Source organism: Mustela erminea, chromosome 19, assembly GCF_009829155.1.
Source record: "Mustela erminea isolate mMusErm1 chromosome 19, mMusErm1.Pri, whole genome shotgun sequence".
Taxonomy (NCBI): domain Eukaryota; kingdom Metazoa; phylum Chordata; class Mammalia; order Carnivora; family Mustelidae; genus Mustela; species Mustela erminea.
Window position 1 is genome coordinate 30378873 of NC_045632.1, and position 27177 is coordinate 30406049.

The 27177-nt window shown below is 43.2% G+C and overlaps 1 protein-coding gene across 1 annotated transcript; it reads right to left on the reverse strand.

The window, feature by feature from the left end:
* On the reverse strand, positions 1-27177 carry LOC116578854. The gene is made up of 5 exons (XM_032323442.1): positions 27060-27177; positions 5211-5606; positions 4272-4377; positions 3265-3437; positions 1-219 (listed from the first exon to the last, which is right to left on the reverse strand). Exons 2-5 carry the CDS (start codon positions 5535-5537, stop codon positions 1-3), a joined length of 825 nt encoding a protein of 274 aa, XP_032179333.1. The 5' UTR covers positions 5538-5606; positions 27060-27177.

Sequence of the window (27177 nt, forward strand, 5' to 3'; positions counted from 1 at the left end):
TCAAGCCATGAACCTCCATGAATCCCTGAATCTCAGTCTCTCCTTTCCTGGAGGGTAGCAGCCTGCTTTCACTTCCCTTTTCAAATATCCAAGGATCTTTGGGGCCTTGGTCACTTGGGCTGTATTGCACTGGGCCTCGCTCATGGCACAGGATTCTTTTTCATAGTAGGGTATCCCAAATGGCACAGTAGACCTTTGTAGGCGGCCAGAATCGCGGCACTGATTGCAGACACCATGCACCGTTCTATCAGATTCCCTCATTTTCTCTTTTCAGGAAGGACTGGTGTCCGCTTTCGTCCTGCCTCTTATGAACCAGCGGCTCCTTTTCTCCAAGTCTTGAGGTTGCCATGTCCCAATCTCTGCCAGTTCCCATTTCTGCCTGTTACCAGTTGAACAGAATTGCCTCCCCTCCAGGACCGCGACGTGGGTGGGTGAAGGACAGCTGGTTTTCTCCCCCCAAGTCCGTTCTGCATATATGCCTCAAAACTTGTTGGTCTCCTGTCCACCTTCTTTTTTTCCGTAAGTAGAGTCCGATGGACACATCACTCTCGTCTTTGGTTACTAGTCTCACCCACTTATCATACAGGAGCCGTTATTTGGCTGCAGCTGATAGTCCCATCGTGGGACACTTAGCGTGCGTCAGTAGTGACCACAGAACATGCTCTAGAAATTGAAAAAGGATACTATAATAAAAACCCTGATGTGACCTTTTTCTCGACATATGAGTGTCACAAAGAAATGTAAGAGGAGAGAGCTTGAAAACAGGTTAATTGCAGTTTGATTGTATATAATAAGAGCTCTCATTGACTGAACCCTGAACCTCTAATAATGCGGGGCACCCTCCCAAACATGTTCTATACATTAGAACATTGCATCTATATAACAAGACTCAGAGGAATGTATCATTATCGCCCCAGATTTACCGAGAAAATTAAGGCAAAAGCCAGTTAAGTAACTTGCCTAATACCCGACAGCTAGTTATTATCAAAGGAGGGATTTGAACTCAGACTTTGGAAGATTTCCAAGTTCACGAGCTTAGCTACTGTTTCCAGGTTTCACTTGCTTTTTGCTCTGTGCACCACCTCTCTGATGTTTCCGTGTTTGCTTTCTGGTTAATGTTTACTTCCTCCTCCCTAGTACACCCTGTCAAGGGTGTGGCACGGGCTTTTTGCTTCCCGAATGTTCCTGAGTTTCAACTGGCTTTACTCCCTTCCAAGGGGACATTAAAAGTGACAGCCTAAGAGGAGTGGGGGATAGAGAGCTGACTCTAGTGAATTATTGGCTACTATGTAGGATTTTGATGATATTGTTGAAGGTTCTTTGATGGCAAAATGTGATCCATCCTTCAGACAACCCCAGAGGACCTATAGGAAACCCCCAAACACCCAGGATGGGTCACTGGGTATAAATGGATTAAGGAAAGGTCCTGACTCACAGGATTAGTGGTGGAGTGAGGGCAGTATTTTGGACTTTTTTGTTCTATCATGAAGTCAGTGCAGTAGAGGGAATGTGGGTTTTGGAGTCAGACCCAGGCTTGTGGGATGACCTTGGGCAGCATTCTAGGCATTTTTGGCCCACCTTGGATTCCTCATTGGGGAAACAGATACACAAATATGCCTTCCCAGGAATACTTTGTGCATTTATGAGATTTTTGTCTATAAAGGACCCACCAGATACCTAGCACATTGTACATGTCCCTCAAACTGAAGCAACATGTCTTCTGAGAGATGTAGCTGCGCTCAGTCTGAGATCCCAAGTGGGCTGGGGTTTCCTCTGAGCCTCCATCCTATGCCAATGAGTGAAACTCGACTTGTTTGCCCCTTCGCTGATTCAGAACCCTAACTTGGGAGGTAGAAGAAGTCCTTATTCCACTCTGCCTTTTATACACTCTGATAAGAATCTCTGGGAAATCCACGCAGCGTTTTGAACATCCAAAGTGCTGTTAGATAATTCTTTTGTTTTCAGAGTGAAAAGAAAAGGGAGGGAGGGAAGAAAAACAGAAAGGACCCAGGATGGCTATCTCCAAATTTGCAAAGCAGGTAAGAGTGGTGTTTGGTACTTTTTGGTCTTTTCTTTCCCTGCCCCTTTAGTCTCCCCTAAAAAAGGGGGGGAAGTATATTAGGACCTCCCCCACCCCATGTCCAGAGAGAGAGAGAGAGAGACAGATACACATCCTTCCCACAAGCCCTCCAATCATGCCAGAGACATCTCCTTGCTCTGCTCCTATGTCCCCTGGGCTACAGTTTTCTCATCTGTTGAAATGTGTTTAGTGGCAGCCGCCCTGCACACCTGCCAAGCTGTTAGAGTCGTGGGGAAAACAGCTAGTATTCAAATTGAGATGGGAAGACTTCCTGGTAGACGGAAGGAGCACTGGGCAGGAGTAAGCAAACCCCGAGTTTGAGTCAGCCCTTGACAACAGCAGCACTGTGACCTGCGGCAAGTCACCTCATCTCCCTGCCCCTCAGGTTCCTCACCATGCAAACAGCAAAGAAGGAGTGGGTACCCGTGCCTCATGGGGTCGGAGAGTCCATGGGCTCCCATGTGCGAAGGCACCTGGAAAATTGTGCCCTCAGGACACCACCATTTCTGCCAGGGTTTAAGGTCAGTGTCGGGTTATGCTGGCCTTTTGCTTTTTGGGGTTTTTCCCCCCTTTTTTTTTGTTTTTTGTCTTTCTCACACAGTGAAAGCAAGACACTATCCATATGCATTTTTAGGAGCCTTGGAGGTGCCTGTGGGTTATAAGCCGGCTGGGTGTAAGACCAAGTGAGTGTGAGGGGCACCTGGGTGGCTCCAGTCAGTTAAGCATCTGCCAGTTAAGCATCTGCTGGTTAAGCATCTGTTTGGCTCAGATCACGATCCCGGGGTCCTGGGATAGAGCCCCACATCAGGCTCCCTGTTCGGCATGAAGTCTGCTTCTCCATCTTCCTCTGCTGCTCCCCTTGCTTTTGCTTGCTCTCTGTCAAATAAATAAATAAAATATTTTTAAAAAGAAAAAAAAAAAAAGAAAGAAAGAACCAAGAGTGTGTGAGCTTGGGGTGGCAAATACTCACTCCATTTAGAAGAGGCAAAGGAACTTGGTGCTGATAGGAGTGTAAGTCCAGTGTGGCCAGATTTGGTTTTTTCAAGGAAGGTCAATGGTCTTGATTTTTTTTAATACGTAAAATCTACCATTGTGAAAGTACTGGCTGAAAAATAATTATAAACGATTGTCAATAATTGTCTTTTCAAAAGGGCTGAACCCGTGAACAAGTGCCCCTCTCCTGCGTTTATAGTGTGGGGGCTCAGATCTAGAGAGAAGAAGGCTGCTGGGCTGGTGGGCAACAGCAGCACAGAACTGGGGCTGACGACTTTGGACGTGGCATCTTGCATTCCTTGTTGGCAATGATGGGGTCTCCAGAGTTCTTGGGTGTTTGTTCTACCACACTGGGCTTTCTTTTCTGGAAAGGAAATAAAAGAAGCAAGAGACAAAGAATGAAGAAAAGGGGAGAAGGAACTAGAAAAGGAAAGAGAAAAGAAAAGGGAGATCTTTGATGAGCACCACGTAGCCAGTTCCCAGCATGCCTTTCGGAGGAACCCAGGCAAGCACCCCCTTCTTCCTGCTTGTTCCAGCACCTCCATGCACTCTTGGGAGGGCATGGCTGTTGTCCCCATGCACAGAGCAGAATGTGTGCCACCCCCAAAGTCCAATGTGTGGGACATCGTGGTGCTGTGTTGTTAATCTCAGTTACTGAGGGAAAAGTTTTCAAACAAGTATTGGAGGAGTGGCTCCTGGAAGCCGAGCGGGGTTGGCTCCATTCTAATAGCCCTGCGGGGATCCCAGGTGAAAGAGAAGTCCATTGTAAAGCACTTTGGATATTATCAAAGGTTATTACAAAAGAGCAAGCACCTTACCCCATTGTGCCCTCTTCCTAAAACGAAGTGGGCTAAGGGGGAGGGTCTGTGACTTCCCTCATGACCCTCATTTCCTGCCTGGCCTTGGACCCATCTGCCTTCTCTGAGGCAAGTCAGGCGTACCACTTTCTTGGATTTGCATCCTTCCTGGCTTGTTTTCTGCTGCTGTGGCCTACACAGAAAGCACGTCATCTTGAAGTCCTAGCTTGGGGGACTGGGGTGCACGTGCCTCACTCTCAACCCGGACTCTTCCACTCGCTGGCCATGCAGTTGGCCTTCTCCCAACTTTCCTTTCCTTAGTTCTGACATGGGGATAACAATGCATATCTCTCGGCCTTGGTGAGATCATCAGAACCGAATAATGAAGGTAAAGCACTTACCCCAGGACAAGGCACGTGAGATGTAGTCAACAAATGATGGCAATAGTTGGGAGAGCGGTGGTCTCCAGAGGTTCCAGACTCTAAGCAGAAAGCTGAGAGAGGGGGTCTAGCCCAGCGTCCCAAAGGGTGGGTTTGAATACCCTGACTCTACCACACCAGCAAGTGCCTTGACACCCGAGTGCCCCCTGTATCCTCATCCGCGAGGTGCAGATAATAGTACCATGTGGGTTTGTTGGGAAGGCTGGTAGAGCTGACCTCCTGGAGCGCTTAGCATTACATTCAACGCTGAATGGGTGCTATTATTGTCCACATGGGCGGCATGGAACACAGATGCATGAGCTCAGCCTTTGTCACTGGAGGCAAAGTAGTCCCCCCCTTATGGGAAGGGGATAAATTCCAAAACCCTCAGGGGATGCCTCAAACCAAGGATAGTACCGAATCGTAGATAGTTTTTTCTCTACATCCATGGCTATGACAAAGTGTAATTTATAAATCAGGCACAGTAATAGATCAACAACAATAACGCATAATAAGAGTCTCCGTAACACTAACTTGTAATAAAAGTGTTGTGATGTGGTCTCTCTCAAATATATACTACAGAACTCACCCTTCCTCCTTTTGGGATACTAGGACATGCTGAATTGCCTGCTTGAGGAGAAGTGAGCCCAAGGACAGAGGCATCAGGAAGCCCTGCCTAAGAAGTAACCTTCCTCCAATGACTGACCAGAGAGTCTATATGAATACCCACCCGGCTCCCTCTGCCTCAGTGGGATTACTCTGCGGGACACATTCTGCGGTGGCTCCTGGAGTTTCCCAACAGGCTTGATCCCCGCTTGCTGACTGGCTCAATGACCTGTCATTTGTTGGTTGTCTTTCTGCCTTGTCCCAATCCCTCATTCCCCTCCTGGGGTTCACTGGGATCATCTCCGCAGAACTTACTTGCACTTGAATCCGAGTCCTAGGAAGCAGATGAGGAGAACTACAAACCGAGGAGCCAGGTTGAGTATCCCAAAGTGCCATGATGTCTGTGTAGGCTGCCGATGCCAGGAATCCACGGCCTTTCGCCCTGGTTTCCCACCGTGGGAAACTGCTGTCAGCTTGAACATCTGATACCTGCCCTCCACCAATCCACCCGCCAGTCCGTGTTGGCGAGCAGGCTTCCTTAGCGATGTCGGTGGAGGCTGGGAGCCCTGGGTGGGCTGATGCAAGAAGCCGGGATGGTGTCTCTAGGCTGGGACCACATCCCAGCTGCTGGGGTCTCCGCATAAACTGAGCATCTGAACAAGAGGAGGGAGGTGCCACGCAGGCAAACCGGGGTTTTCCCTTCTTTCGCTTCTTCTTTTTAACAGAGGGCGAAATGTAAAAACATTTCAGTCTTTGGCTCCTTTTCTGTAAAAGGTTTAAAAATTTTAAAAAAATATCATACTTTGGGGCACCTGGGGGGCTCAGCGTCTGCCTTCAGCTCGGGTTGTGATCCTGGGATCATTAGATCCAGTCCTGCATTGGGCTCCCTGCTCCACCGAGAGCCTGCTGCTCCCCCTGTCTGTGCTCTTTCTCTCTTTGACAAAGAAATAAAATCTTAAAAGAAAAAAAAAAATTCATAATAGTTAGAACAGTAAACCCAGCTGAGGGAAGTATGTCTCGTGCAAACGAGAGACTATAAGATGCCCGCCCTGACCGGATGAGGAGCTGGTGAGGTGGAAAAGAGAATTTAGAAGTGCTGCTTCTGAACTGGGTAAATTGGCGTGCGAATAAGTCAAGTTCTAGGGCAATTGTCTTTGCAAAATAAAAACGCAGAAAGAGAAGGGAGGGGGAACCCACACAAGACACTCCCAGTCGGCGCCGACACTCAAGCATTCTCTGGTGAAAATGAATGTATTACAGAGACCGATGTGCTCTCTCCAAAAAGTTGCCCCATACCAGAGGAACACACTCTTCATTGTGGCACTTTCCCTCCACAATGACCAAGAGTTTGAAAATATAATAGAAGCCCAGAGTGTGGGTGGGTGCCCAGGCCCTAGAAAGAACAAGGAGATTCAAGAGCGGGATTTCCTTCAAAGAAATTTGATTTTTGTAACAAATCAGGGCCTGGACAGTTTGGAGGACACTAAAAAATCCTCAGAATCCCCTCCCGAGGCTCTCCCAAAACCAACACGGTCATTTCCAACCTCTCACAGGTGTTTTTCCTCCCAAAACAAACACAGAAACAAATATTTACAGAGTTATGAAAATTCAACAGAAGTCACCTGGACTCAGGGCTTCCCCACCTGTGCTCAAGATCTCTGGCTCAGGATTATTAACCAGAATGTCACACCTAGTTTCCATGGTGGGACAGGAAACCCTCAAACCAGAGAGAATTTGTTCCCAGAAGGTATTCATGAAAATAAATGCTGCATGTTTTCAAGAAAGTGTTCGTAGCTCCGAGAGAAGAATAGCTTTCAGACAAAGGAAAATGTCAGTGACTTTCCCTCCCACATCTGTCAAAATTTGCAGCCCTGCCCTCAAAGAGCAAATGACCACTTTGTGAATCAATCCGTTATGTTCATCAGTGGCCCAGGGTGTGGTGCTGGTTGTGGCGACTCTGACCACCTTGAATAATTTCTCATTTCTTATTCTTATTTGAATAATTTCTCATAATTTCCAGGAAAGCCCCTTGTTGGCTTTGCCCAAATGTCCCAGATGTGACCGGGTCTCAAAATTAGGAAATGCAGCAGGGGAGTGGTTGCGGTCCACACTCGCTATGTCATCCTTTGGTCTTCTTGGGTGGATCCCGAGGACCAGGCAAGCAAAGGCAGTGGATGTGTTATGGGAGAAGGCAAGGAGGAATGGAAAAAGTACGGGAACCGGAAAGATGCGCAGAAGGAGCAGGAAGAAGAGAATGGAGAGGAGGAAGGAGGGACAGAGGCAGGAAGGGAGAAAAAGAGACTGAGAGAGACAGAGACACCGAGAGACAGACCTGCTGCTGTCAGACCCTCACCGGTTTCTATCGAGGAGCCAGATAGCCGCTCAGTGAAAAGCTGAGATTAAGCTCACAACATAATTTCCATTATGTTAATGTTGCTTTAAAATATATTGCACAGAGTGCGGCAACAATCAAATTATCAATTATAATGTCTACTCAGAGTAGAAAAGTGTTGCAAACAGAGGGCTGATTACTGCTTCAGTACATCCAATCTGCATACTCATTGTTCAGTACAGGGAAAACAAATTATCTTGTGTTGGCCCCAGTTCAAATTTAATTAAATGAGTGCAAAGCAATTATAATAAAGTACAATAGTGTAGTAATGAAAGGAAAATAACTCATTAACCTATTAATCTTTATTTATGTTCCTCTCAAATAACTATGTAATTTCTTTATCACCGCATCCCATAAGAAGAAGTAGGGTCTCACTGCTTGTGGCTTGGTTTAACAGGTTCTGTTTGGTTAAGATGCCTTCACGCCAACCATTCATAACAACTTGCCTTAGCTTTGAGGCACCCCCCACCCAACCCTTCCATCAAGCTCCCTGCCCATGCATAATGGACATGATCTAGATTTAGTGCTTCTTTCCTGGTGGAGAGAGAGCCTGAGTTGAAGTCTGAAGAGATTTCAATAACCCAGCCTTCACAGTGCCTTCCAGTTGACAACAGTTTCCACATGTATGATCTCATTTAAGTCTTGCAACAACAGTGCAGAGTGGTATGAATATTGTTGCTGTTTTCTAGATGAGGAAATGGACTTTTCAAACAGATAAGCATTTGTCCAGACTTTGAAATTCACCAGGAGTAGATCCAGGATTCTTTCTTAAGTCCATGGCCCCTATATCCTCATCCTCCCCCACCTCTTCCCCCTGAATCCCACTACTCCAAGTACGTTCCAAAGACAGCAGCTTTATCATCACCTGAGAGCTTGTCAGAAGTACAGAATCTTGGACCTCACCCTAAATGTGAAGAATCAGAATCTGCCTTTTTACAAGAACCCTTGGTGATTCTGATGCAGGTAGAAGTTGAAGAACCACCACCACTGCTGGATACCACCAGGCCTTTCCCGAAGAGACTCAGAAACCACCACCACCACCACCACCACCCAAGAGATGCTTTTCTGGAGCTCTCATAGCAATGACTTGAGATAACCTTGAGACGATCTTCAACGATCAGGGTTCACTCTGGCTTCCACTGGCCTATCACCTGAAGAAACAGCTGGAGGTAGAGGAGATAGGCAAAGCAGAAATAGTTTCTCTCTGTAGCCCCACACCAGACCCCCAAACCCACACCCCTTCCTTTAAGGAGAGTTTAGAAGAATGAAGAGGAAAGAGAAAGGAGAAATTGAGGAACTAAGGAAGGAAATAGACATTTATTTGTTAAGTTTCTTCGTTCCTGAAGATTTTCTGTGTGTCATTTCATTTAATCTTCACAAAGTACATCTTGTTTAAATAAGATGACTAAGAACAGGTTTAAATGATGTGCCCAAAGTCACCTAGGCTGGTAAGTGAGAGAGAGGAAACTGCTTGACTTCAAAGTTTTTATTTTCACTGTAATATATCTCCTCAAAAAGAGAGAGAGAGAGAGAGAGAGAGGCAGGTGTACAAAGGGAAGGAGGAAGGAATGGAGGAAAGGAGGGAGAGAGAGAGGAGGGAGGGAAGAAAGGGAGGACAGAGTTAGGGAAGAGGAGGGCCTGGGAGGGGAGAGAGCGGAAGGGAAGAGAACTACATGAGGTAAAACGGTGGTGTGGTAGTCATCAGTGGTATTCACAAATATCTCCAGATATCTCTCTGAGGTATCAGGAGGATTCCATTTCCTATCCCTCAGGAGTAGATGGAGGCCACAGAGACAGTTCTGCCTAATGAAATGCCAGCACAAGTTTCATGCTTCCTTTTCAGGTCTGACATTTTGTTGCCAATGGACACCTCATAGAGCTCCCTCTCTCCCCTCTGCCATGGCAATCGGCAAAATTCACAAGGGTGGCTACAGCCCAGAGTGAGCGAGTGTGGCAGGGAGAGCCCTGCCAATCTGTGATGGATTCCTGATGTGAGGAAAAAAATAAGCCTTTTGTTTTTGAGCCACTGAAGTCTGAGGTTGTTTGTTACTGCGGCATGACGGAGCCTATCCTGACTGTTACAAGTACTGAACTGGAAGAAACGGGAGGGAGGGAAAAATTTAAACTCTACAAGTGCCCTCTCCTCAGAGTACAACACTGCATTTTTTTTCATTCAAGACTCACAGGCTTCTTTTGACAGAGGTAAGACATAGCATTGTTTCTTACATTGTTATTCATTATCATTTATTTTACAAATAATTTATAAAAGACCTAGTTTTAAGTACACTGCCCAGGGTCACCAAATTGATAAGTGGTAGTGTCAGTTCTGGAGCACAGGTCACCTGCTGGCTAATCTTTTTTGGGCACAGGTCATTTCCTTCAAGAAGGAACTAGAGCCCTGTTCCCTGACTTGTTCCCCCAACTCACATGCCACATTGGTACATCTAGTGCTGTACTCATGCCTCCCTCCCTCCACCTCTCAGTAGGAGTCCAAATTACTGGGCAAAAGTAAGTCCGGAGGAAAACAGGTCACACAGTTGCCAGCAGATGACTAGATGACTGCCCTGGGTCTCTGCTGGGGGTAGCAAAACCATGCAAGGGTCAGAATGATACTCTCACTGCAGTCAACTACAAGCAACTCTACAGTCAGTTCTGCTTTGTTTGTCTTTCTTTCTTCTTTCTTTCTTTCTTCCTTCCTTTCTTTCTTTAAAGATTTTATTTATTTATTTGACAGGCAGAGATTACAAGTAGGCAGAGAGGCAGACAGAGAGAGAGAGAGAGAGGAGGAAGCAGGCTACCCACTGAACAGAGAGCCCGATGTGGGGCTCGATCCCAGGACCCTGGGATCATGACCTGAGCCTAAGGCAGAGGCTTTAACCCACTGAGTCACCCAGGCACCCCTGCTTTGTCTTTCTTATGATCGTCTTGGATTGTCTGCCAGATAGAAAGGAAACATCAGTGATGAAGAGATCATCCTTTGTAATTTGACCTCTGAAATATTTAGTGCTACTTTAGGTACAGTAAAATCTCTCTTCAAAACCTCTATTGAATCAGTTTACCAAAGTAACCACAGCTCTCCCTTCTACCTATAAAATGTTCTTCTCATGCCCCCAGTGGGTGGAAAGCTCATGGCAAATGGGTTCCATTCCAGGATGTCTCTGATCCTGCTCTCTCATCTGTTAAATGCTGTACCTGCTAGACGTCCATTCCCAAACTTGGCTAATTTCTAGTTGTGCCTAGGATTGTGATGACGTATTTTAACGCCATGTGAGCAGCAAAGGAAAGGGATGTTTCTGTGAAAACTAGATTGTAAGCTTTGGAAACATTTGATAAAGAAAAGCCTTTGAGAAGAGTGTTGGTGGGGCACCTGAGTGGCTCAGTGGGCTAAAGCCTCTGCCTTTGGCTCAGGTCATGATCCCAGGGTCCTGGGATGGAGTCCCACATCGGGCGCTCTGCTCAGCGGAGAGTCTGCTTCCCTTCCTATCTCTCTGCCTGCTTCTCTGCCTGCTTGTGATCTCTGTCAAATAAATAAGTAAAATTTTAAAAAAAGAGTGTTGGACATTTATTAAAAACTGAAGAAAACGTGAAACTACACCATATGGAAACTGTCCTCAGAATATTTTCTATGTCTCTTAAGGTTTTACCTTCCATTTTAAAGATCATGAAACCGAAACTCATAATGCATCATGAATGAGTTTTATGCAAGAAAGATAATCTAAAATTCTCAGAAATCTGATACAGCCATAAAAAAGAGGCCAAGCCCTCCATTAAATATTTGGGAAAGTAATATATATCTTTTGACTCTAAAAAGAAGTTAAATATTTAAGATACATTTTTTTAAAAAGTTTATTTATTTATTTGTCAGAGAAAGAGCACAGGAAGGCAGAGAGGCAGGCAGAGGCAAGGGGAGAAGCAGGTTCCCTGCCAAGCAAGGAGCTTGATGTAGGATGCGATTCCAGGATGCTGGGATCATGACCTGAGCTGAAGGCAGCCGCTTAACCAACTGAGCCACCCAGGCGTCCCTAAAGTACATTTTTTTAAATCATTAGAAATCTCAACTTTGTCTATTTGTGCCAATTTCTTCGGATAAGAGAACTTTCACATTATTACTTTTTCATGTTTGCCATTTTCCCATATACCCTTCATCCCATAGACCTACTATGTTAATTTTAGGTGCAAAGCATTTCACATATTCTGTCTTCAGTGAACTTATTCAACACATATTTATTAAACAACTATCTGCCTTACTGGACTGGGGATGGGGCTAGATCAGTGAATGGTAGAGACTATAGTGGGGAAAACAGACTTCACATACATAGTCACATAACCCTCATTTAATAATTATTGAGATGTGTGGATCGAGAAAGGAGGGTTCACCCTGTCTTCATATAACTCGGGACTGGGAGGGGTTTCCTATTTCTGAAGGGTAAAATAAGTGTTGTTGGAATAGATGAGCCAGCAACTTTCCTTCCTTGGATCCAATTTTTAACGCGGGCTCTTTTTTTTTTCTTCCTGCTTTTTTGAGACAGCATTCACAAATCAAACTTGTGTATATTGTGTACAACAAACAATTGTATATACCAAAATGACTTGATGTGTTGATAATGCGATTTCTTTGGGCTGAACAATTTATCATTCTCTTTCCCCACCCCTGACTGTGATTCTGTAGTAGCTGGGCCTCTTAGGATTGGGAGCAAGTTCTCTCATTTACCTCTTTTCTTTTCTGTCCTCAGATTTGCCCCTAAGGATGCTCTGTACATTCTTCAACCTACCCTGGTCCCCAGGAAGCTGATGTTTATGGACCCTGTCTGCTGGCTCCTTGGCCCTGAGACTTCCAAGTAGACGAGGCCACTTGAGTGTTTGGAGACAGGCTGCGGGGTCTATACACCATCTCCATACTTGCAGAGTTCCCATGTATTGGTTATATCCCTCTCCAGGAAGTCACAACTCCTGCCCAGTAGCTTTCCCTATAAATTTACTCTATGCATCCAAGATCAGCAAACCAGGCTGAAACTAAGGCAAGTTATATAGCTACGTGCAAAAGCTAAGGAAGTTGGGACCCTCAGTCCATGCATTGTCCCAGCCCTGATGTAACATTTTTCTGTAAAGGGCTGGAGGGAATACTTTAAGGGTTGCAGGCCATATAGTCTCTGATGCAACTCTTGAACTCTGCCTTTGAACTGCGAAAGCAGTTGGCAGACAATAGGTGTGTTTCGATAAGGCTTTATTTTCATAAACAGGTAGTGGGCCAGATTTGGCCCATGGGCCATAGATTGCCAACCTCCGCTCTAAGTCAGACAATTGCCCACACTGCTAACTCTGGGATACAACACTGTCCCTTGTGGCTTCCTTTAACCCTGCTCGTATCTTTGCAAACAATCCCTTTACTAAGCTCCCCTCGAATTATCCAAATTGAGTGTACCATCTGTTTCCTGCTAGGACCCTAATTGATGCACTTGGCTTTGCATTTCTCCAACACAGGCTTTAATTGCAAAGTAACAACAACAAAAACAAAACCAACAACAAAAATGGAGATTATGACCAATTACTATGTGGCAGGGACGTGGTGCTTTACATGTATTCATTCATCCTAAATATGACAGAATATTTCATGAAGTTACAATACACTCTTCAAGTTGGCTGGAGCTGAAATAAATAAACCTTTTTTTTTTTTTTCTTTTTCTTGGGGCCTGGAGTCTCAATCCTGCTGCCCTACTTGTCCTCTTCTAATGGAATGGAGGCCTGTTCTAATTAAACAAGAAAACACATCTTTTCACAAGGGGAGAACGGAGGGCATTGTACTCTGTGCCTCAATGAAAGCATGCTTTAATAAGAATCCTTTTATAATCCCTGCTTGTATTTGTTGCTTCCCAAAGCTTTTGCTGGGAATAAAAGGATTGTAAAGTTGACAAATATAAGCAGGGACAAAGAAGTTTGGGGAGATAATGCCTTAGTGAATGGGCAAGTATTTGAAAGTGTATTGATCCCACAACATGTAGAAGATGATCGCGAAAAGCCAAGGCTGCCATCGGGGTGATGATTCTATTACAAAGTAAAAACGCCTCCAGGCAGGACCATCTATTCCTCCTATCATGTAGAATTATGCCAGTGCTGAAGCAGAAAAATAATTCAGGCCAAAATGTAGGATTTGGTATCTGAAGATCTGGGTTCCAACACGAAGGCACTGCTCTTCTAACCTACTGCATGATTCTATATAACCAGCAAAGGGAGCTTCAGCAATGGCACATTATAGGTATCTGTTCTCATCCTACCATCATCACTTTCACCAGCAGCCCCCATTATTCCTTCTGGCAAGAGCCACTAATTTTGAGGTTCCAACACGCTCTACTCAAAGGCCTTACACTTTCAGTAGGGTTCCATTCCCAGGGCAAGGATGGAACATGTGGCCAGGCCCTGGGCCAATCAAGGCACAGTATCCTTCTGGCCACAGAGACTGGTTTAGTTACATGCCTGTGAGCCAGTTGGCCAATAGCTTTCTCTTGCCAAGCGTTTGACGAGGTGAAGATTATTTCCTACCCTTTGAATATAGACTAGTCTTGTGACTTACGTTGGCCAACACAATGCAGTGGAAGTGATGGTGTACATTATCACTCTATCTCAGAATCCTGCTGCCCTGCAGCAAAGCCCGAGCTAGCCTGTTGGAAGGTGGGAAAGGATGTGGAGGACAGCCAAGCATCCTAGCCACCTGCCAGAAGCCCATCCATGACTAATGACAGATGAATGAGGGAGCCCAGTGGAGACCAGAAGAACCACTCAACTGAGCCCAGCTTTAATTCCTGACCCACAGATTTTGAGCTGAATGAGTTGTTTTAAGCTCCTATGTGTTGAGGTGAGCTATCATTCATCAACAACTAATATACACAACCTCACCCCTGGATTTTTCACTTATGTGAATCAGTAATTTATCTTTCTGTTTTGGTCAGTTAGGATTGGGTTTTCCATCATTTGAAATGAAAGGAATCCTAATACAGTAAAGATGTGACTCCACTCCCCAACCAGATACCATTGTTAGGGATCCTGTCTGATGTGGGTCCAACAGTGAGTGAGTGAATGAGCAATAAATTCTTAATGATTGTGTAATATCTGCCAGGTCTTCAAATCACGTTTGAAGGGCAAAGGATATATTTATTCTCGATTCTCCAAAATCGTCTGTATGGGGATCGTGTTTAACTTGGCCTAACTCCTCAGCAAGACTTTGGAAGATATAAGAGTCTTCTCCAACCACCACAATAGGTGAAAACAAGTAAGCCTGAATACCTAAGGTATCCTGAGTATCTACAAAACCACCTAGAAACATCTTCCTCAAGGGAATCTGGAAAAATCTGGGGCTCATTTTATCTTTCTATTCTCTTAGAGAAACCTGAAATTCAGTGTCATCTTTTTCTTTCTAAGATAAAAGGCATGTACTTTTTCTAGGCAGGAAGCCCAGATCTATCTGCCCTTCTCCTCTAGGATTCCATCCATTCGTTGCTCTAACTTGCTGCATTATTCCTGTAACTTTTTTTAAGTAAAGAAAAAAAATCTACAGCAGGAACTCCATAGGAGTCATATTCCAACTCCAGTAAAAGGGTAGAATCTACCCGGCCTATGGCAGAATGGAATCCAGCAACCAATTCTTACCAACTGGTGATAAAAGCTGTGAGTGTGTGCGTGTGTGTGTGTGTGTAGGGAGAGAGGAGACACCATGATTTTTATTGTTTAATCAGAGGATAACCAGACTTTCTCTACCCCAAGTGAGTTTATATTTTAAGTTCTTAAATGGTTATTTTTTCTCAAATCCACAAACAAAGTTCAGAAGGAAGAAGACCTTGAGGACAGAAAAGAGAAATATATTCAATGGCCGGAGATAACTTCTTTCAGCTCAGAGGTCAGGCAAGGGCATCTCTAGCTGACATTCACCCTTCTCTCTAAACTCTCCCAGGCCTTGAAACCTCCTAAACTTTCCTTTCTTCCTTCTCACTCTTTTTTACTCATAGGCTCATCTCTTTCCCAGAAAAGGTCAAGTTAAAGACCAAGGTAATGAACACCATTCATGAGAAAAGGAAGACAAGGGTTCAACTGGTCTTTCTCCTCCAGCTAGACAAGTCACTGGGTGTCTGATAATTGCCAGTTGTCAGAATGAGGCTGGAGACCATTCAAATTTTGCTTCCTCGTTAGATTGCAAATCTGCAGAGTAAACGCCATATTGGGAAATTGGATGCCAAAGAGAAGACCTTCAGAAGGTAAATACAGGAAGAGGATGGAGAGGGGAGGGACAGGTAAGCTTCGAGGAGACAGAGAAATGGGTTTGTATGAGGGAGAACATCTGAAGTTACTGGGCAGCAAAGTGACAATGCCTAAGAAGCAGTAATGCAAAGTAGGGTGACAAGGCGGAAATAGCAAATAGCTTCAAGTCACTTCCCGTCACTTGTCCCCTTTCTTGTATTATAAAATGCAAACTCCATAACATGGTCTTATGACCCTGTGTGATTGACACCTCCTGTCTCTTCAACCTCTTCCCTAAAAAGTTTCCCCCTAATCCTAGTTGCATTGACCTTCTTTAATTTCCTCCCAAATACCAGACTTGTTCTTGCCTCTGGGTCTTGACATTGGCTGTTTTGTCTGCATGTCAGGCTCCACCCCATCTGGATTCTCAGCTTAAATGTCATTTCCTCTGAGAGATCATCCTTGATCACCATCTCCAATATAGACCTGCCCCTGCCCATCACCTCCAACTCCAGAATGTGCCCCTTCCTTGTACTTCACAGAGGCTAAAATCATCTGGTTCATGTTCCTTCTTTCCTTCTCCTAACTTGGGGTTAGCTCCTCCAGGTATAACATTAGGTTTTCATTCGAGATCTTCCTTTTTTAATGTATGCATCTACTGCCGTGAACATTCCTCTTCCTGTTGTTTTTGCTGCATCCCATAATTTTTTTTTAATTGTTGAAATCGGAGGGGTCTTTATTACAGTAGCTAGTCCTACCTACCCTAACTAAGACACCAAGGAAGTTTTGCAGGTGTTTTGCAAGGACCAACCAGAAGACACACATATCACAGCTTTTCTGAATTTCCTCTTTCCCATAATTCACTTCTCCTGGGCCCTGGAACATGAATTCCAGCTGCTCCCGCCACCAAAGGCTAGAACCATTTTCTCTATTGGGCATAAGGTCTTCATTCATTAAGGTACTCTCCAAACACATCCATTCCCTGGTGCTCATATCTTGGCCTGGAAGAGTGTAAGCAGCACAGCACTCCCTGGATTTATATGCTCTATTACCTGTATTAGTGAGCATGCTGGGCTGTGGCCATTCATCATCTACCAGCCCACCGGACAAAATGATTCACTCTAGACTTAAAGGTTGAAGTCGACTGCTTACCATTTTAACTGGAGGGAAAGGCGCTTCCATAAAGTGGCAAAAGCTTTATGGAAGAAAGTTGTATTAATGACCCCACTTCGGCGCTTATCAGGAGGAGGTCATATAATCCCTTCCCGGAATTACATGCTGGCCAGTTCAGATAAATAACACAGATCTCTACCATTCATAATCCAAAATGTTAACAATTAATTTCCGAAATCAATCCTGAAGGGGGCTGGAAGCCCAAATCTCTGGGCCCAGGCAGGCCTTGCTTGGTGGATTTCTCATGAGTCAAAATTTAAACCTCAAACTTGTAACGAACTGTTGTCAAGACACAGCTGACTTAGGCAATCAAGATAACATTATTCAGCAATAATGTGGGTGAAACATACTCTAAGTGTGAATTAATAAGTCGGCTGACACCAGGCCCCAGATGTTTCCCACTCTGGCAATATGCCCAAAGTGATGATAAGCAGATTTACATACTTAACTAATATGTTTATTTAAAGGAAATTTCCAAATCCAAAATAACATCCAGATTTCTTATTTGGCTGCAGATCAAAAGACATCCTATCAATAAAGACAGAATCCAGGATAAACCTTTTCAACATCTGCTTAAAACCAAACAACAGATTTTGAGGGTTTTGGTAAAACTTAATTGCAGACAAATTTTTACTGCCTTTTACATAAATATATATTTTCATGTCCCTGGGGTGGTTCTGACCTCATCAGTTCTCATGTTCACAATACACGACATTGTTCTTTTACCAGCACCAATCGTTCTGCCTCTATGGAGTCTTGTAGTCTCAAGGTTTTCTTCCAGCCTGAAGGATGAACAGACCCTTCCCCCTCACCAGGAAATTGGAGTGAATGTCAGGGGCGGGAGCAAGAGTTTGAAACGTGGTAGAGAAGAAAAATCTGTTCCTCTCCCAACCAGTTAGTGCTTTGTTTTTCCATAATTGCTAAAAAGCCTTTCTTTGGTCTCATTCTCCCTTCATTTTAGAGTGATAGTCCTTTGAGCACCTATGTTTTTCTTTTTGTTGTTTTGCTGGTTGTGGTTGCTGAGTCCCCAAGGGAAAGCTCAGTTACTGGATAAAAGTGTTAATAGATCTCTAGGCTTGCGAAGGAGATGACGACGAGATGGGTGTCGGCCATACTAGCTCACATCCTTTCAGTGTGAATGAGTTCACTTTCCGTCTGTGTTAACTGCCTGAAGTTGGACCAGGGCTGTGGCACACTGAGGCATTTTCCCGCCCATTGGCCAGGGTCGTAATTGAACCAAGGATGTGCTTCAGAAACTCCCTTTGCCTGGGGATCTGTTTGGTGTCAGAGCCAATACTAGCCATGTGACCCTGGGGGCCGGGAGATCTGGAGAGTCAGAAGTCATCCATCTTTGCTCCTGCTCTGTCCTTTGAACTTAGTCATGTTGAATTTTTGAGTCCTATCTCTTCGTAGCCAAGATCAGAAGGGTAGGTTGGTGGAAGCATTCAAAGAAATACCAGCTAAAGCAGCAGCAAGATACAATTTTCCTCCTGTTGATTGGCAAACATATTTCTAAATACTTCATTTAATTATAGTTCAGACTTTTTCCAGTAATAAGTGATACAATAGATAATTATCTATGTATAAAGCATAGATATCAAAAGCCTGAAAATCTGTCTAAACCTTGACCCAGAAATTCTACCTCTGGAATGCATCCTAAGAAAATAATTATAGGGACGGCCAGTTGGCTCACTTGGTTGAGCAGCTGACTCTTGGTTTTGGCTCAGGTCACGATCTCAGGGTCCTGGGATTGAGCCCCAAGTTTGGGGGGCTCAGGCAAGAGGACCCTCGAGGGTCTGTGGGATGCTGAGCCACTGTGGCCAGGGACAGCAGTCCTAACCAGCACCAGGGCCCGACAAGGCCACTTAGCGCTGCTTTGCCTCACCTCCCACGCTGGCCAGGGCCCCCAGCCTGTGCCCCACTGGGCAGCACACTCTCACAGGAACTCCCACCCCACAGTAACCCTGCTCATGCCAGGCCGGGGGGCAGGGCCTGGGGTCTCCTTCCCTGTAGGTGAGGGCCAGCTGGACTCTCAGGGTCTCTGGGGTGGTAGCTGCCTGCGTGCCTGGATGGCAGCATGTGGCTGCACATGGCCGTCCCGTCGGGGGCCTACACTGTATGTCTCCCTGCTGGGGCGGCCCAGCACAGTCCCCAGCCAGGCGGTAGCCAGGCCTGCTGTGTCCTGCTGCACGGTGTCAACTGGCGTCCTATGCTCTTGAGTCCTTGTGGTGAGTCTGCGTGAAGATTCTGTCTCTCTCCCTCTCTCCCTCTACTCCTCCGCCATGCATGTGCTCCCTCTCAAATAAATAAGTAAATCTTTTAAAAAAAGAAATTAATTATAGATTTGTGCACAGATTTAACTATAAGAATGCATGGCTCTGCTTATGATAAGAAAAGAAATATCACAAATGACCTAAATGTCAAACAAGTAAGGCCAGCTAATTAAATGGTGGTCCACAAGTTATAAAATTTTTCAAAATGAAGTAACATAAGAAAACTTAATGACAATGAATGGTGCTCATATTGGTGAGGAAAAAAAACAGCTTGTAAGAAAGTATGTGTTATATTTTGCCATTCAAAGATACACATTTACAAATACATAGTATGTAAATATCTTAATGACATATAACCAAATTATGATGGAGTTACAATCATAGGTGATTATACTTTGCTTTTTATACTTATTTTATAATCTACATGTTCTACCATAAACAACTATTATTTTCATGATTCAAAATTCTAAAAATATTGTGAAGGTTTTAGTTTTAAACCAGTTGTCTAGAGGTATAATTTACATATAATTAAATGCATTCATCTTAAGTATTCATTTCAGTGAGTCTTGACAAATATATGTGCCCTGTGTCACTGACAATGTAAGACACAGAAAAATTAAAATATAGAATCACTACATAATTTCTACCCTAAAAAGTTCTTTTATGTCCCTTTGTAGTCACATTCCTTCTCACCTTTGCCTCCAAGGCAACTTTCTGTCACTATTATGGGCTGAACTGTGTCCCTCCCAAAATTCATATGTTGAAGTCTTCACCCCCAGTACCTCAGAGATTGTGACTACATTGGGAGATAGGGTCTTTCAAGAGGAAATTAAGGTAAGATGAGGTCATACGGGTGGGCCCTATCCCAATATGACTATTGTTATAAGAAAGGGAGATTAGAACACAGACATGCACAGGAGAAGACAGAAGGCGGCCATCTACAAGCGAAAGAAAGGAGCCTCCGAAGATACCAAACCTGGATCTCAGACTTCTAAGCCTCCAGAATCATGAGAAAATAAATTTCCACTGTTTAAGCCACCTAGTCTGTGGTATTTGTATGGCAGCCTTAGCAAACCAATACAGACATAACAGTATTTTTTTAGGAGTTTCGTATAAAGGAATCATACAGTATGTATATTTGGCTTCTTTTGCATGCATTCAGCCTCGATGTTTTCAAGATTCATCCTTGCTGTGTGTATCTATAGATTACTCAATTATTTAATCTCTTGGTGATCCCTTTTTATTGCTGGATGGTGTTTCATTGTTTGGCCATACCACATTTTGTTTATCCATCCATCAGATAATGGACACTTGGGTTGTTTCCAGATTTGTGCTATTATGCATGCATTACTAATTCTTGCACAAGTGTTTCTTTTTTCTTTTTTTTTTCTTCTAAGACATAGTTTCATGTGCCTTGGATAAATATCTGTGAACGGAATTGCGGGCTCATGAGGGAAGTGAGTGTTTATAAGAAGCTTCCAAACTGGTTTCCAAAGTGGTTACACCATTTTACAACCCTGCCTGCAATGGATGGAAGTTCTAGTTGCTCCACATCTGTTCCAACACTTGGTTTTCCAGTTTTGTAAATTTTAGCCATTCTAGTGGATATGTGGTTTAAATTTACATTTCCTTAATGGCTAAGAATGGGAGCATCTCTTCATGTGCGTATTGGTCATTTACATGTTTTTTTCATGGTCTATCTTTTCAAGACTACTGTTGTCTTTTTGTTGGGGAATTTATCTTTTGTTATTGAGTTGCAGGAGTTCTTTATATATTCTAAATACAAATCTCTGTCAGTTACATGAAATGCAACATTTTCTCCCGGCCCGTGGCTTTTCTTTACATTCTCTTCATGCTGTCCTTGAAAGAGGAGAAGTTTTACACTTATTTTGCTCTTGAGAAAAAGAAATGACTGGCAGTTTTTGTGAGAATTCAAGATCATCAAGATCATTTTCATTTCAGCTCAGCCTCCAGTTTTCTGACTCAATTTCTATCTCTCTTGTCACATGGACTTTTCCTGATTAATTCAACTAACTGTTGCCTACTGGTGCCTATTGTTAGACCTACTGGTGCCTACTGGTGGAAGCTGTGAGCAGCAAAGGTAAATGAGGTGTCAGGAAGCCATAGCAAAAACAGAAAGAAAGCTTAACCTCCCCTGGCACTTCCTCTGACCTCTAGGATGGGAAGCGCCGTGTCTGCTGAAGTAACTTCTAGTATTTTCTAGCTTCAACCTGATAGCAAGCAGTTTCTTTCATTCACAACTAACAAAAGTCCTTTTCAGATATGATTTGGTGAGTGCTGTCGTGCTTCTTTGCCACAAGCAAGACAGAAAAATAGAGATCCTTCAAAATTCTATTAGAAAACAGATCTTTCAGGAAATACAGAATTGGGCTGTCTGAGCTAGAAGGCTAAACCATTCCTTCACTCTTTTAGAACTGATTGCTTTCTGCTCTGTGCCCCAAATGAACCTTATGTACACATATGTCATCACAACTCAAAGTTTTTACAGTGTGTATGTCTTTACATGTCCATCTCTTACAATTGCCCCAGAAGCCCCTTGAGGACATGTTCATGCTTTGTCCTTCTTTGTATGTATAGAGCCCAATATAGAACTGGCACAGCATAAGAGTTCAATGGATACTAGCTGAATGAATGAATGGATGAATGAGTGAATTAATTGTTCAAACCCCAAACTCTGAGATGCCCCTTTTAGTTCTATACTTCACCTAATGAAATCTTTCACACTGGAGTTAGACAGACCTGGATTCATGTCTTAGCTCCATTTCTTGTTCCTGTGTTTCTCAAAGTTCTCAGCCTTTGAGGGTCAGTTTCCTCAACTTATTAAAAGAAAATGATGGTTATGATTATGATAATCACCTCATCGGTTGGTGTGGATTAAATGAGCGAACACAAGGTGTGTAACCAGTGTCTGGTTCATGGTAAGTGTTCTGTAAATGTTAGTCTGATTATTGATTGGCAGCATTTTATGTGACTCATGTCTTATAAAATTACTTTTCATGTTTGCTATGGGTAGAAGATGATGATAGTGGTGATGAGGGTGATCAAAACTATGGGAGTAAGTGTCTTAGGTGAAATATATTTACTAATCTTCACAGGAACCATGAATCACAGGGATTTTATCCATGTTTTATAGCTGTAATTAAAGGGACTGCATGAGGTCACCAAGTTACTAAGTGATGAAGCTGGGATTCAGACTCAAACTCATCAGACTCTAAGTTCTTTCAGCTTGGTTACTCTGTCCCTTTGCTCAAGAAGGTGCTCTTTAGAGGAAAGGATGCCTCTCACCAAGGAAGACAGTGTGAGTCACAGGCATGGAGTTGGCAGATCGTTCAGTCTGGAGGAATGGTGCTCAGCCAACTTTGAGGACCACCAGTTCTATCCTTCTCCTCTTTAGATAATATGCCAGGATTAACTTCTGCTGTATGTTACACACAACACAAATAACAGTGGCTTAAGTGTGATAGAATTTTTTTCTCTTGCATAAGGAAAGAGCAGAGATGTTTAGTCCAATGCTGGTATGGTGGGTTCCAATCTGTTCTTCCCCAAAAAAAGAAGTCAGGAGAAATGCTCTTCTTACAGGGCCTGAAACTCCCTTATCCTTCTAAGAGACATCCAGCCCCAACAAGTAGGTCAGCCCAGGAACCCTCTTTGCCTGGGGACTTGGGACTCCTACTCCTCCACCTAACGCCCCTTCTGCTGGCCTGGAGAAAACCCTCTGCACCCTCCAGTAGCTCCACTAGAAACCAGTTGGGAGCCCCAGCAGCACCAGATACAACAAGTAGATCAAAATAATTCCAAAAAGGCTCTGAAAATTAAATTGCTATTGGATGTGTTCATCCTAAGATCATCTCTCAGCCACACCACTTGCCAAGATCTGTGTGCTGTACCTAAAGAGCCTGCTAACATCAAAAGTATAAATAAGATCCAGCATCTTCTAACAATAACAGCTAAAAGTCCAGGAAACAATAGGAAACCATCATACCAAGAACCAAGAAAATCATGATGTGAATAAGAAAAGACAACCCACACCAGCACTGAGCTGAATCAGGTGCTGGAATGATCTGACAAGGATTTGAAAGCAGCTGTCATTAAAATGCTTCGACACGGGGCACCTGGGTGGCTCAGTGGGTTAAAACCTCTGCCTTCGGCTCAGATCATGGTCCCAGGGTCCTGGGATCGAGCCCTGCATCAGGCCCTCTGCTCAGCAGGGAGCTCTCTGCCTGCTTCTCTGTCTACTTGTGATCTTTGTCAAATAAATAAATAAAATTTAAAAAAAATGCTTTGACAATCAACTACAAGTTTTCCTGAGACAAATTAAAAACAACAACAACAACAAAATCCCAGAAAAATCTCAGCAAAGAAAAAGAAATTAAAAAAAAAAAGAACCAAGTAGAAATTATAGACTGAAAAATATAATAATAGAAATAGAAAGGGCTTATCTCCCAGCTGGGTCAACACCTTCAAAGAACCCCAGAAGAACAGCTCAATAATTTCCAAATTTAAATTTATTAGATATTTTTTAGTTACAAGGGAGGCTGGGAAATGTAGTCCCTATGCTGGGCCACCACAGATAGATTAGAGTTTTGTTTATTGGGTAAAAGGCAATAATAAGTATTGAATTATTAACTACTCATGTCTATCACTGAAACAAATGGCTCGTGTGTGAGAAGGAGACCAAGGTTCTGGGAGTGAGTATTGGAATATAGAGTTATTATGAATAAGACTAGAGAAATTGTGCAGCCGTTAAGGAAGATGATGAATTTTTGGTTCGGTTTGGCATGATCCACAGTTACCATGATTCCTAAGAGCTGGCATAAAGACAACTTGATGTGACCTAATGTCACTAGCACCTCAACAGGCTCACCTTCTCAGGAAAGGCCACTTAATTACCTGATTAATTTGCTCATCTTAATTAACTTGTCCCTATTGTTGATAACCTTGTATTGATTGTTCTGCCGGTAGTAATTAGAAAAGTGGTAGAGGAGTAAATGAAGAAGCCACAAGGAGGAAAAATAGAGCATGCAATCCTGTCTCTCAGGAATCTACCCTCTAGACTTTGAGCTCAATACTTTTGTTTCTCCTTCTGGGTAAATATATTAGAAATGCAAGTTATTTTCTCTGGTAATCATTTCTACCTACTCCATGCTCCTTCTTAAAGGATCTGCCCTTGTCTTTTCCTCAAAGACTCTGCTCGTGTACCCTGACATGGTCCTACTTCATCGACTACAGCTGAGTGGTCAATGGATAAGCCTGTATACTAAGCTGGACCAATTACATTCTTTTTTCTTTTTTCTTTCTTTCAGATTTTTGAATTGGAGTGTAAAGAAACAGTACTATTTAACTTTGGGGGTCAAAACTGTACCATTTCATAGATACAGAGGGTGGCCAGGGCAGCCATTTTGTGGCAGCCATCTTGGACTTTGTACTCTATCAGCAACCAGAGAGAGCTGGTTAGTCAAGCTCATCAGACCACTGATGGCTTTATAATTCCTGGTCGCAATCTCTTGACCCCTAGCCATACTTCTTACTCTGGGCTGTATGCAATACCCTTGATTCTTTTACAAAAGTGGGTTTTTTTGTTTTTTGTTTATTTTTTCATAAGTTCACTCAATTTGGTTGCCATTTCTTGCAACTCAGTGAGCCCCTAATATAGTAAAACACTCTCATTATTGACTTCTTTCTATTTTAGTCTGAACACCTCTGGTGAAAATGCATATGTAAGGAATCTATGAAAAATCAGTAAAATGGAAGTTGCCACCAAAAATGTTTAAATGGAGAACAGATTGTTGGTTGGCAAAAACCGGAGTTGGGAGTGGAAGAAATGGTTGAAGGCAGCCAAAATGTACAAACTTCCAGCTATAAGATAATTGAGTTCTGGACATGTAACATACAGTATGGTGACTATATTTAATAATACTGTGTTGATGTTTGAATGTCCGTAAGAGAGTAAATCTGAAAAGTTTGAATCATAAGAAAAATAATTGTAACTATGTGAAGTGATGGATGTTAACTAAACTTATTGTGGTGATCATTTTGCAGTGTATGCAGATATATATATCAAATCATGTTGTGTACCTTAAAGTAATACAGTTCTATATGTTAATTATATCTCAATAAAACTGGGGGGAAATGTACAAAGTGATAAACTGTTCTGGTTTCCATCAGGCCCAGTGCTCTGCCTAACCCTTTCTTACCTATTAACTCAGGCTCTGCCTGCCATTAACATGTCACCATATCCCCACTGACTTCAGTCCTTCAGGAACACTTAATGCCCATATCCCACCCAGATTCCCAGAACTCTCTTGCCTCCCAGAAGTAATCATAGTCAACACTTAGTGCCAGTTATTTTGGCTTGGGGCCAGGGCCTTGCAAAGCTGGTATTGAAGTAATGCTCTCCTACCTAATTTGATTGAATTGAGTGTTCCAGTAAGACTGGTGATGCTTTCCTTGCTACAGGGTCCATCCTAATGAGCAAATGCTGCCTCTCTAAAGAAAATCTTTACAATCACTTCTTGGTGGATCAGAGATCACCCAACATAATTACACATGGGACTGTGCTGGGAAATACTAAAATAAACCTAACTTAGAATGCACATACACATTTCATTTACTATTGTGGTGTCAAACTTTGACTATTTCCTCAAACTTTGAGTATTTATTGTTTTCCCCAAACTTTGACTGTTTATTGGGAATATAATAGGAATAAAAAAGCCAACACAAATTTAAAGCTGCCTAATGACCAAGACAGAGTCATGACCATCTGGAGTCTCATATTCCCAACCTGGTTGTCTATAATCTTCATAAGCATTGCCTGAGTTTTTACATGTCACATAAACAAGAACAACTCTAAATTTTGTTGAGAAGAATGAGGGCATTGTTACAAAGAACAACCAGTGTGGAGGAAATTCATATGCTACTTACAACTCTTTGATTGCTACCCAGTGCCAAGGGTTTTTACCAGTCCTGATAAAGCAGAAATCTGGAAGCTCAATTCTAGAAGACTGAAGAGATTCATCATAGCTGTGAATTTTCACATAAGAAAGAAACTAACTCCTCCTTTGTAACAAGAACACTTCTTTGGGTCTCTGTTACCTAAGCCTCATGAATACATAAGATTCTGTGTTGACAAGTACATGTCTACAACATCATTTAAATGGCAGCATGATATTTCAGGATAGAGAAGTCCACAACTTACTCATCTAGCCCTCTATTGTAGGATGCTTAAGCTATTTCTGACATTTTTCTGGGATAAACAAGGCATGGTGATCACTCTAATAGTGAAACAAACATCCAGGCACACCCTCAGTATCTCCTTAGGATAAACTGCTAAACTAGTTTATGTATACCAGTTTGGCTGGACCCAGCCTCACTACTGCATATATTTAAAATTTTTTGAAACTTACTTCCAACATTCTTTCCCAAAGAGGTAGTACCAAATCAAGTTTCTACAAAGCTTGCAGGAAGTGGTTTATTGATATTCTCAACACATTGATGATGACTATTCTTTTTAATCTTTGACAATTTGACTTACGCTGGACTTTTCCAACCCACCCATGGTAGTGTGCTGTCTCTTAGTGATAAGTATCCCCTCCCCATCACCATCACCAACACTTCCAGCTTCCCTGCACTAGGCTTAGAAGCCCCACTTACAGTCCTACCACCCTCACTTTACTGTGGGGAAGAGAAAATTTGCCACAATGCATTAATGAAGCCATTCATTCATCTACTATTATTGAGTACCTGCTTTGTACCAGCATTGTGATAGCTGTTGAAGGTATAAGGATGGACCAGACTGACAAGATCCTTATCTTTATGGAGCAGATTATCCCTGCCACTATTCCCAGAGCTGACTGTTTGGGCTCAGGATCTGCCTCCATCCCAGTACTTTGTGGAAACAGATCTTCTCTCTCTCATGGGCACTCATTCATCAGCCATGGAGAACTTCACATTGTCTTTATAATCTGGCTGATTACAATGGGAGACAGTCATCATGGCAACACTATGATGGGCTACTAGTGAATAATTTGGGTGTTAGACATCAGAGTGGTCCAAATATGTGAGAGAGAAGACTCAGTCTACCTCATAGATGAAGTTTTCCTGAGTGTAGTCCCCTCAATTGTAGATGGTCTTCTCTCTCTGACATCCAAATGACTTCTACCATATGGACAAGGGGCCACCCTCCAATTCCTACTGCCTA